Source organism: Daphnia magna, linkage group LG9 (assembly GCF_020631705.1).
Source record: "Daphnia magna isolate NIES linkage group LG9, ASM2063170v1.1, whole genome shotgun sequence".
Lineage (NCBI taxonomy): Eukaryota > Metazoa > Arthropoda > Branchiopoda > Diplostraca > Daphniidae > Daphnia > Daphnia magna.
This window is the reverse complement of record NC_059190.1, coordinates 8,279,488-8,291,396: the sequence shown is the minus strand read 5'-3', so window position 1 is coordinate 8,291,396 and position 11,909 is coordinate 8,279,488. Positions and strand designations below refer to the sequence as shown.

The 11,909-nt window shown below is 44.1% G+C and overlaps 2 protein-coding genes across 2 annotated transcripts; both read left to right on the top strand.

The window, feature by feature from the left end:
- Positions 1 to 18: 18 nt before the first annotated feature.
- Positions 19 to 1,515, top strand: LOC116931308 (tax1-binding protein 3 homolog). Its single transcript, XM_032938879.2, has 5 exons — positions 19 to 199; positions 307 to 435; positions 516 to 552; positions 614 to 654; positions 948 to 1,515. The coding sequence occupies exons 1-5, from the start codon at positions 152 to 154 to the stop codon at positions 1,056 to 1,058; spliced, it is 366 nt and encodes a 121-aa protein (XP_032794770.2). The 5' UTR covers positions 19 to 151; the 3' UTR covers positions 1,059 to 1,515.
- A 315-nt stretch (positions 1,516 to 1,830) lies between these two features.
- Positions 1,831 to 9,849, top strand: LOC123475983. The gene is given in 30 exon segments (XM_045179255.1): positions 1,831 to 2,000; positions 2,102 to 2,125; positions 2,197 to 2,345; positions 2,434 to 2,580; positions 2,704 to 2,886; positions 2,960 to 3,199; positions 3,348 to 3,856; positions 3,939 to 4,107; positions 4,204 to 4,518; positions 4,585 to 4,710; positions 4,788 to 4,886; positions 5,054 to 5,127; positions 5,201 to 5,417; positions 5,476 to 5,758; positions 5,842 to 5,994; positions 6,076 to 6,184; positions 6,247 to 6,556; positions 6,630 to 6,858; positions 6,949 to 7,088; positions 7,185 to 7,373; positions 7,434 to 7,574; positions 7,654 to 7,824; positions 7,919 to 8,216; positions 8,311 to 8,427; positions 8,430 to 8,455; positions 8,528 to 8,695; positions 8,881 to 8,964; positions 9,024 to 9,217; positions 9,291 to 9,501; positions 9,581 to 9,849. Coding segments are annotated over 30 exon segments (5,301 nt in total). The 5' UTR covers positions 1,831 to 1,948; the 3' UTR covers positions 9,755 to 9,849.
- Positions 9,850 to 11,909: the final 2,060 nt, after the last annotated feature.

Here is an 11,909-nt window from a genome sequence, read left to right as displayed (position 1 = left end):
TGTGCGAGATTTGGCAACATCGCCAATGATTGGCTATTTTATCGTTTGACAGCTCATTCGACTGACCTCAAAGGGAAAAATACTGAATTGTCATTTTGACATTTACCCACTTTCCTTGCAGAAAAAGAGTAAATTAGGATTTTGTAACCAAATGTCTACCTTTTTTCACCAGGCGGGGACGGCAATGGAGTGCCTCAGTGTAAGCCATCTTCTTACTTGATGCGTCATTGTCACACTTGATGAGTCCTAACAGGTCGCTACCACACAAATAATAGCTAAAAATATGAACACTCTTATTTCTTTTAGATTCCCATCACCCTACACAAGGAATCTGTCTTGGACCATGAAGGGAGAGAAGTGCATAGATGTGGCTTCAAAATTGGAGGAGGGATTGACCAGGATTTCAGAAAGAGCCCTCAGAGCTACTCGGATAATGTGAGTGGCTCATTCCAGCAGTTCCTATCTATTTAGGAAGCTTTCAGTGTTTTTTGGTTTTGTTTTTGCATTTCTTTTAGGGAATCTATGTAACTGAAGTGCAAGAAAGTAGTCCAGGTACCAACTTTTTAAAAAATTCTTTTCAACACCTAGTGCTAATTTTTGTTTACAACTACAGCAGCAAAAGCTGGTCTCCGGGTGAATGACAAAATATTGCAGGTATTTATTTCTGTTGGTCTAATATCAAAGTTAATAATAATGCTGATGTCTTAAGTTTTTTATAAGCTGTTCTAAAACTTGATTTGTACCTAAATAACCTTGTCTTTAAATGGGAAAAAAAAAATGCCAGATTGAAGATATGTTTTTACCAGTCACATCTCCAGTTGGCATAGCTATATCCTGTGTATTTCTTCAGTCTGGCTCTTTTTTGACCTCATTTAATTTAATTTTATTATTATTATTATTTATTTATTTATTTATTTATTTATTTATCTATCTTATCTGTTTAAAAGTGTAACGGGTACGATTTGACCATGTGCACTCACAAGAAGGCTGTCGACTACATCAAGAAATATCCTGTCTTGAACATGCTAGTGGCACGTAAAGGAGTGACACATTCTTGAATGCCGGACTGTTTGGAAAACGTGGACCATTATCAGCTTTACATAGATATTTATATATTATTTGTGGGGGAAAAGAAAAATCCTTTGGTACATCAAATGACGTCAATTTTGCTTTTTCACTATCTGGTTTTCATTTCTAGTTAGCGCGCTTTTCTTCTCATTTATCTTCTAACGCATGCTCCAAAATCGGAGGAAAAAAAAAAGTCGCAATACGTTGTATCGTGTCGTTCCAGTGCCAAAGTTCCCTTAGATTGATATTGTACTCCTTTCGTGGAATGGGTTTTTTTCGTTTTTTCGCTTTTTCTTGTTTGTTTGTCCTTTTTTTTTTTGGTTTTTGTTTTTCTCGCGAAGGGACGAATCGCGTGCGTTATTTTGCTGACTGACTGGAGTCGATCATTGAACTTGTCATCTTTCTGCCTGTAAAACTTGCTTTCAAATAAAAACTTTATAAAACCAGCCAAATCGTTTGGTGTTGACCGACCAATTTTGCTGATTATTGTTTCAATAGCTGAAGTCGCAGTAATGATTATTATGGCGCAAAACACTCGCCCGTGTCAGGGAAAATTGCAAGCAGCTGAATCATGAGCAGATAAAAGTCTGTCCTGCGACCGATTGCTGAATTGGCTGCGTGGAATCGTATTGCCCTAAAGTCCAAGGCTCCTTCAGGTCAAACGGAAAACGCGTATTACTTTTCGCTGTTACCGCACATGCTGCCCCTGCGGCGCCGTGAGTGGACTGTCCACTGGCCGCTCGCAATAATCAATCGATAATGATTAGACATTCACTCGCCACACATTCTAGCCCATCCAACAGTCGTATTTGCCAGTGCTGGTGAGCGCTCGCTAGTCTATAAATACGTTGATGAGCTAGTCGATTCGAATTTCACTAGGATGGGCATGAAAACACGTTTAGCCGTCCTAATGGGACTCGTCTTGTGTCTCGGTAAGTGTTTCCTAGTGTTTCGTGTCGGTGTTTTGCAATTCGTGACGGATATTCTCCTCGTGTTTTTCATATTTCGTCGCCACCTGCCATCCCGTCAACAGCTTCGGTGTCGTCTGCTCGATACAGTAAGTTTCGATACCTCTCATTTTCGATACAAAAACGGCATCAAATGTGTACTTGTCTTTGCCAACGAAAGCACCATGGGCGGCGGGTAGTGAATACGTCTACCGACTGCACGCCATCTCGGTCAGCGACATTCCCGAGCTGGGCCCACAGGCGGCCGGTGTCAAGTTCGATGCGCAGTTGATGGTCCAGTGCCGCGATGCTGGTTCCATCATTGTCAAGGTAAGTTCGAGTCATCGGACACCGGGTCAATTTATTCCATCGTGTTTCTCTTTTTTTTTTCTTCTAAATGGAGTTTGAAATCAATTAGCTGGCCGACGTCACAGCGAGAAATTTCCACACAGATGTCAGCGAAAGTTGGAGCGAACTCGAGTCCAGCCAAATTGGCACACAGGTCGTCGTCGAAGGCAAACATTTCCTCGAGAAACCATTCATCATCCGTCACCGTGAAGGCTTGGTAATCATTATGTGCTTGCTTCATATCCGCTACTCAATCGTTTCAATCGCTTCGTATTTGAATGAACTAATTAACAATGAATGCGGCGTCGGTCTTGAACACAACGGTTGAAATGAAATGCAGTTCGAGGCGCTGGTGGTAAGTCAGGATGAACCATTTTGGTCCATCAATATGAAAAAAGCCGTGGCGTCGAAACTGCAGCTGCACGTCTCTGGAAGTCGAAGCGTCGAATCAGCGTCGCGCAATTTCGGCCTGCCGACCGAAGACTCGACAGAAGACGTAAACACCGTCTTCAAAGTCTTGGAGGTAGGTTCAGCAATGGAGTTACGAAGGGATGTGTCTACTGTAATTCGAAAATTGCCTCAACGATGCGATGTAGAGTGGCGTTACTGGCGAGTGCGAGATGCTCTACGAAATCGCTCCTTTATCGGACGCTCTCATCCGCTCCGACAGCAAACTCAACCCTATGCCCAAGCTATGCGTCGAAGGCACTTTCTTCCAAGTGGTCAAGACCAAGGACTACAGCAAGTGTCGGCTAAGCAAGCCCGTCTATACGGTCATCGCTCCTGCCGGATGGCAATGCAAACCGGGTGTCGCCGCTTGCGGAACAGCTCGTTCGGTAATTCACTAACTCAGTAACGTTTCTACGATTAAATTAACGAATGGCCCTTTCATTTGGGTTTCCATCGCCAACTACCTATTTCGCATATTTATTGTTTAGCGGCTAAATTGTAAACTAAATTTTCAAATGGAATTGTAAAACGTAGCGTTCGTCCGTCACCCGTTACATCGGATGCGGTAGCCTGGAATCCTTTACGTTGCTCAAGATGACGCATCAAGGCGAAGTGCGGACTAGTCCATACGCATACGACACGGAACAGCTGAGGTCCCTTTCGTTGATGAAGCTGATACTGCAGGCCGTGCGCCACGCTTCGTCGTCATCGGCGTGGCCACCCAAAGAATTGGACACTGGACTTTCTATCGGCTCGCTTGTCTATTCCTTCCCAGGAACGAATGCCAGTGGTAATCATTGGCTTTCGGACGGGCTAATGCGGATGCCTCCTCTGCGCGATGCCGACCAACTTCACCAAGGCGTTGAGAACATGCTGGATGAGGTAGAACGTCTGCTGACCCAGGCCGTAGACCGGATAGAAGAAAGCCAAGAGGAAGCAGCGATCGATACGATCTCAGCCATTTCTCATCTCATCCGTCACTTGGATTATCAGAAAGTCAGCACATTGGTAGGCGACGTTGGCCATCGCTCCAACCTTGAGAGGTGATTTAGCCTTATAGCCTTTTCCAGCTGAAAAAAACCTATTCTAATTCATTGGATTGTCTTTATAACTGAATTTGAACAGGAGCATTTTGTTGGATGCAATGATCGCTGCTGGCAGCAATCCTACTGTCACATTTTTGAAGGAATCGATTTTGAACCGTCGTCTCAGCAAGTCGGAGAGCCTTCATGCCATTTCCAGTTTACCGCTGTACGTCCGCACGCCGACCGCTGAACTTCTAAACGAACTTTTTGTAAAAAAAATATCATGAGTCTTTTTTTTCTCTCAAATGAATCTCATTGTTGGGCGTGACGTGATCCATAATAGTGATTTATTGTACATCTCTTAGAGCATGGTGAAAGCTACAAGCACTTTTTCGGGCTCTGAACGGCCCATCTACCATTCGGCGATGATGTCTGTCTGCCAATTGGCGCACGTGGCCTGCGTGAATGTGAGTGAGGCTCGCACTCGTTTCCCCAGTGGTCTCTATGGCGAATTTTGTCAACCTAACGACCCGTTCATCACCAGCAGACTGGTACCGCTTCTGTACAAAGAAATCAACGGCGCTGGTTCCATCGAAGACAAAATGGCTGCTCTGACAGCCCTCGGAGAAATCGGCCACGAATCCATCCTCTCTGTCGTCCTTCCTATTATCAAGGCTAAAGTAATAAATAGATGAGATGGCAGCCGAGTGGTGTCTGATTGCTTCATCTTTGTGATCCACTTGTAGGGAGATTATTCTCCACTCATCAGGACAAAAGCTGTCATCAGTTTACACAAAATCGCTCATGACTCGAACGCAAAGGTTATACAAGTGCTGTCCACCACATTTCAGAATCCGACCGAGAGTAGCGAAGTGCGTAACAGGCGAACCAGTGAAGGAAAATGTAGAAAAATGACGGAAGAGATAATTGTCTGTTTATTTCCATGTAGGTTCGCATGGCGGCTTTTACGCTGCTCATCTTAGCCAACCCTCCAGCTTACCGCTGGCAAAGGATTGCCGTGTCAACTTGGTTCGAACACAGTGCCCAGGTTTTTAATAATTTACTAATCTAATTATGTACGTCAATCACATCTACATTCGTCATGTAAATGTATCAAGTGCAAAATGACAGGCTTGGGTGGAAAGATGGTTGACAAGTCAGAGTTCTGTTGGATAAACGAAACTCTACAAAACTGGCCTTTTTACTATTATATAGGTAGCCTCTTTTGTCTACACGACTCTTCACAGCCTGGCCAGCAACATTGAACCAGTCGAGAACCTAAAAGAGTTGTAAGTCTTTGCTTTTAGACACATTTTACCTGTTCAGAATAGTCGTGATTATACTTTCCCACCGACTAAACAGATCGGAGAAGGCGCAGATCGTATTGCCGCTAGCCAAACGCGTTCCTTTAGGCTTGAAATACTCCTACAATTTGAAACGGTCCCACCTGGTCGCAGAAAGCAGCGCTGGCGCAGAGTTTCATAGCGAAATGTTCAATTCCGAAGAATCCATCTTTCCCAAAAGCCTTTACGGCCGGCTCAGCTGGGTCCTCGGACCGTACCACTTTGACATTTTCGAGGTAATGTACAGTATGTCGATCAGCAGCGTGAAAATTGTTTAATGGCAAGTACTTTTAGCTGGAGGCCTACGGCGAGAATTGGAGAAGTGCCTGGGACAGAATCCTGGCCAAATTCAACCCCTCCTCCGAGAATGTAGAAACTTCCCAGTCAAGAAACGGTCGTTTTCGAGAATTTGACCTGCATCCCGACCTACGTCGCATGAAGAAACAGCTCAACGCCAAGAGCCCCATCCCCGCACAGGATGCCGGTTCGGCAGACGCCTTTTTGCATTTGAGCTTGATGAAGGCTGTCCATCATTTCACGTCCTTCGATGAAGCCGGCATCACCGACCTATTGCAAAGTGACTAACCAATTTGTTTCTTACACCTGCGCCTCTTACCAACAGTCGGTCAAACTAAAATCAATTTTGGAAAATGGCGATAGGTCTTTGGACGTCGGGTAGCCTCTCTGTGAAGCGAGAGTTTTCTCGTCGCAGGTGGATGCCTTTGACTCATGCTGAAGTTCTGGTGCCGAGCACCCTCGGCTTCTTTATGATTAGCACACGAACTCAAGCCCAGGTCTTGTCTTCTTTTAAAGGTAACGATTATTTCACGTAATGATCACAATCCTTACGTTTTGTTACTGGTTCGACCCAACCATTCACATCTCCTTCGCCAGGTGACATTCAAATTGTCAGCGGCCGTGCTGATGATTTAACAGATCTGAAGAAATGGTCGACCCCTACTTCTACAAAGAATTTGGGTTTGGAGCTAGACGTCAAGCCAACGTACTTGAAAATGTTTGAAATATTTCTGAATGACGTACACAAATTTCTGTTGGCTACCACAGGGTAGTTGTCAAATTAGCAGCGAGTATGAGCGTCAACGTGGAATTCACCAAGGCTCTGCCTGTCTCGGGTGTTGCCACCCTTGCGACCGTCAGTCTTCCTGGTCGATTGACCCTTGGTGTCGAATTGGACAACTGGAAAATGATAGCCGCTTGGAAGCCAGCCTCGTCAGGGCCCGCTGGACTTACCACCCTCTTTCATTACCGCGTCCAGCCATTCACTGCCCTACAGGCGATAAGTGCTGACCTACCAACTTATCCTAGTCCTGGCGAATTGAAAGATGTTCACGCCTTTGGCGTGGCCGCTCAGACGGTAACCAAATTCAACAAAATGCGATATTTTTCTACTTTTTTCTACGTTTTATGAAACGTTCTGACACTTTCAGCATCAACACCCAGTTGGTGGTATATCTGGATTAAAACTGAACTGGACCAGCAGGAAAGAATTGCCCCCTGCTGTCAACCATCGATCTGTTTGGCAGGAATCACCCTCAAAATTCTTCATGAACGCCAATTTTGCTTTGCTACCTGCTTCTCTGCACCTTCAATCAAATCGCGTCACACTCGACCCGATCGCCTCGGAAACGACGAAAATTGTCTTCTCCTTAAATATTGGTGAGTAAATTGGGGACGGCAAATTTTTAAAGTGAAGTCATCGCAAGTAAAGAGGCAAACTCTGAAACGTGTGTGTTTCACGTTTTGTAGACGCGGCAGACAAGTTGGATAGAGGCACCCAAGTGTACAGCACCGGTTCAAAATCACCGGCCGCCGTTAAGGAGCCAGTTAACCGCATTCAGTACCTATCAAACAACATGGAGCCTCATATCAAGAAAAAACTGAACAAAGTACTGTCTGTTGCATCTTATTTTTGACTGTATGATTTTTAAGTCGACGAAAGCTACGGATGATATTCGTTGAGATAACTGTACGTTTCCTTGAAGGTTTTAGGTCCCGTGCCAAAAGGATCGGCCATTCACGTCGATGCTAAATTGATTATGGAGAAGGTCGGTTTGCCTGCCAAAATTTACGGCGCTTCTTTTGCCGGAGCTTATGGAACGGAGGGCACCAAACTCGCCATCAATGCCCAGCTCGAATTGCCCATCAATCAAGAAGTGTCAGACCCGTTTACGGTAGGATTTGAAATCCGAATTCATCAGGCTGATTTGGCACTTAACGACAGTTTTTGACAGTTGTGCATTGAAGGAGGTGGAAATTATCCGCGATTACCCTCACTGGATCGTCGCACAATGATCGATACTCCGATGGAAGCCTCCTGGAACGCCAATATCGGTTTCGGAGACTCGTGTTCGGAGCATCAAATCGCGGTTGATGTACGATTTCCTAATAGACCTTTACAAAGTTCTTGGTTAAAAGCTAACGATTTGGCTTTCAAAATTGTCTCACTATTAGGTCAGCATGAGACGCAGCGAGGCGTTCATCCGGTACGTCGAGGACTCACCGGGGAATCGTGATTGCATCATGCACGAATCCCGAGGAGAATTTAGCCATGAACAATGCCTGGCTGTCAAAGAGCTAGCCACTGTTCTGGACGAATACGACGCCGTCGTTAAATACGGTCATGTATGAACAAATGCTTCGCATGGCAATATTTTCATTTTCGTCGTTCAAAAATCCAGTTTTTAAACGTTTGCTTTTTTCCGTTTCATTCACGAAGATGCTGCCCATTTTGATGAACGCCACGCTGGGCGTGGAAGGCTGGCTTAAAAGCAAATTCTATGCCCACTTGTCGGAAAACCGTGTGGAAGTGAACAACGCCAACAAGCAGTTACGAATCTCAGCCAAAGTTCAGCCATCCTTGTCGGCCGTTGACCTGATGTTCCACAAGCCGCAATCCAACACCTTATTCCGGGAATTACCGCTTTCCGAAACAGCCAACGTGATATTCCCGGTCAGCGCCAAGAGCTCCTTGATGGAACGCTTGATCGACAACACTATTAGCGACGGATTTGCTCGTAAGGATATTTTTCAAGTTTTCCCATTTTTAAATGTTTGAGTTTCACGAGCAAATTTCATTTGAAACTCATACATATTTATAAAATAAAATAGCAATCTGTCGCCTGGAAAGGAATAGCATCACAACCTTTGACAAAGTGCAGTACAACGCGCACATCAATGACTGCGAACACGTAGTCATGACTGTACCGGGCATTGAGACACTAGCCGTGTTATGCGTCAAGACGGCGAAAACAAGGTTTGCGAGACTGATTTACCTTAGAATGCCAATTAGCTTGTGTAAGACCAATTTTTTTGGTAATTTTCATAGACTGTTACCCTATTAGTTGGTCGAGACAAATTAGAAGTTGCAGCGGCCAGTCTTAAGATTCGCTATAATGAAATTGATGTGGTCGTCACCGAGGATCAACCGCTGGAAGTTCACCACGCTGATATGACCTACCAATCCAGCTCTCGACCTTCTATCGGAGTCTATAAGGTTAAGCTTTCTCCGCTGAATTGTGGAGCAATGATTTCGTACAAGTTCAATGTTCAACATTTATTGGCTCGTAATAGGCCTTCTGTGTCAGCTAAATGTAATTTGTTGAATGCCTGTTTGACTCTTTTGGTTTTGCATAGTGTGTGTGGTACTTAATTTTGTCTTCCTTTCTTTGGTTCTTTAAGGTCGGACCATCTGCTTTCAAGCTTTCGTCTCACGGCCATGATATCCATATCATAGCCGATGCATCGAGTAGCGTCACCGTCAAAGTATGTTTTATTTGACGACTTTTTCTAATAGCGTTGAGAAGACATTGGTTGATCGTTAGGCACCCAGGTCGTTCCAAGGAAAGATGATCGGCCTTTGCGGTAACATGGACGGCGAAACTGTTTCTGAATTGCGTGATTCTCAGCGTTGCACGCTCTCGTCTGGAACTCTGATGGCCGCTTCTTATCAACTGAACGACGGCCATCAAGGAAAGCAATGCTTCGGGCTGCCTGACAAAGTCCGAGGCCAGTTACGGTAGATGATCATCATTACTATCGTTTTTTTACAATACAGTTGTGTTATCTGTATTGTCTAAATTTTTTTCCAGTGAGGAACAAAATACCTGCCACAACAAACACGATCTTCCTCTTACCCCCATACCTTCGCCCCCTAGCTCTCCGCCCAATGATGGATGTATCATACGACGTACGTTGGTTGTTGTGCGCAGTTCCGATGAAGCCAAATGTTTCTCTACTAGTACCGTGAAGGAATGCCGACCATCATGCTACGGACTATACGGCCACTTCAAGCCAACTATCGTAGGAGAATAAATAGATGTTTTTTAAAAATACGTGGTCTATAGTTTCATAGTATTAAATGCAACTTTTAATTCGGAAGGTTGGGTTCCACTGCGTTACGAACCCAAAATTAGGTGAAGAGTTGGAGCAGGAGGCTAAGCACAAAGTCTTGACTTTTATGCTTGGCAAGAAAGAGGACATCCGCACAACGCTCTATTTGCCCACACTTTGCCGGCCGAATGCTGAACAGGTCGATCCCACCCTGTTAACCTAGATTTTTCAATTACGGTCTCGGATTGTCAAACTTTTTGCCTTCTTCTAATCTGATACTCATACCCAGTACTATATAATACAATGAAAACGCTTGGACGCTTTGCATAATCTATTCGACGATCGAAGCGCGGGTATAAAATAAGATCAGTGCAGGTTCATCGGGTTGTTGAAGCTTGGCGCGTACATCCAAAACTATGTTTGATCGTAAAGCAACGCATTTTCATTATTGAAAAAAAAAAATTCAGAATGAATAGTAAAAAAGTCCATTTTCTAAGGTAGAATTCTCATTCACCGTGAAAAAAAAAAATTTTCTAGTTTCTGCTTATTGTTTGAACTCGCTCTTGTTAGTCTCGCAAATCGCAACAGGAAAATTAGAGATCTAAAACAAGACCAAGATGTTCTAGATCAGGCACGAAGCCATGCGTTACAAGATCGTGAACCAAGAATAACGTAGGAATCAAGATCAACAGCATAGAGAGCAACGCAAAAGGGACCGGCTGATGCAAGAGCAACGCCGGCAGGAGGGGCATGGCCCAAACGAGGGTGACAAACGACAAAGACCCTGCCAGAGAGATCCTTTCACAACGTAGATTTGCTGTAACGAGAAGACGCATGCGGATTGTCAGAGATTGGATAACCTCAACCTTTCCTTCGGAAGCCAAACAGCTACGAGGAAGTTTTCTTCCCAGCTTTACTGACACCGATTTTGATGTGAAATATCCACTGTTGGATTCAAAAACTCCGGGCTAGGAGTTTCAATGATTTGAAGTATCACGAAATGTAGAAAGCTGAGGCCACTGAGAAGTCATTAAAATCCGAGCAGTACAAGGTCCTGGAAGTTGCCCGTTCACTCTTATTCTTGAAAGAACAAATGGCCAACGGAGAGCTACAAAACTCTTCCATGGCGGAGGCAGTGGATGTGGCTCTACGTTTTTGGGGCCACACCTTTCACGGCGTCACTGCTAGCCGACGGGAAAACTTACTAAAGGTGTCAAACCCCAAAGTTTGTCTCCTTGTTGAAGGAACCTGAGCGTTTCAAGACCAATCAGTGAAGAGCTCTGTTCGGCAGTTATTTTATTAAAGTAGTGAAAGAGACAACGAACGATCATAAAATTTGAAAACACCAGACGCCCAAACATTCAGTCATCCAGCTACAAGAATCGTTACCAAGGAACCAACTATGGCTCAAGAGGATCATCAAGCGGCTCTCAGCGTGGAAGCTACAAAAAAAACATTTGAGGCGGCAACTTCGGCGCAGGCAACAGCTCGAACAGTATGTTGCGGATTATGAACTGCTATCTGGCGGGCAGCTAACTAGGTCGAGCCGACTCGTTCGTAAACCAACTATATTTGATCTGTAATACATGTAAGGCCGCCAGGGGCGCTGTAATCTGCGCCTTCTTGGTGGCCGATATCGACGAAAGCCCTCCTTCACAAAACTTCATCAAGGTAAAGCAGACGTCACTATTTGTGTCAGAGTTCCAATAAAAGAAAAACCAGTGTAGGGGAGACTGGAGTAAGCCGGGACGGTTTTCGTTTTCCCCCTATATCTCCCAAACTAATCATTAAATTAATTTATTATTTTGTTTTTATGTATTCCATACGGTAATGTACCCCCCATATTTTTTATATAATTTAATAATAAACCATTTTCCCATATAAGACCTTTAAAGTTTTCTTAGATTTGTGGGAGGAGCCTATTTTGAGGGGTAAGTGAGGACACTAGGTTGGGTGGTGAGGGACGTCCTCCGTTTTCGCCTTAAAATTCATTAAAAAATTTGGTAAAAATTGAAATAGCGTCCCACTGCATAGACTCTATAAGTTAATAAATGTTTCAATTTGATTATTGTGTTAATAAATTTTTTTTCTTATATGATAAAAAACCCTTATTACAAGATAGGTGGGGGGTTGGGCTTATTGTAAACGATTAATATGCTGAATAGTCGGTTGCTTGTGATCATTGTAAGGAACAGTAATGGCATCATGAGCTCGGTGATGATTGATGGGCTTGAAGGCCAAACCCGCCCACGAATATCCCATTTTAGTCAAAAACAGCTGTCCCGATTTCCCGATAAAGACTATTTTTTTAAAACGTTAATATTATCTACAGTAATTGATCGAAAATTATAATTTTTGTTTGTAACAATAAAGAAATG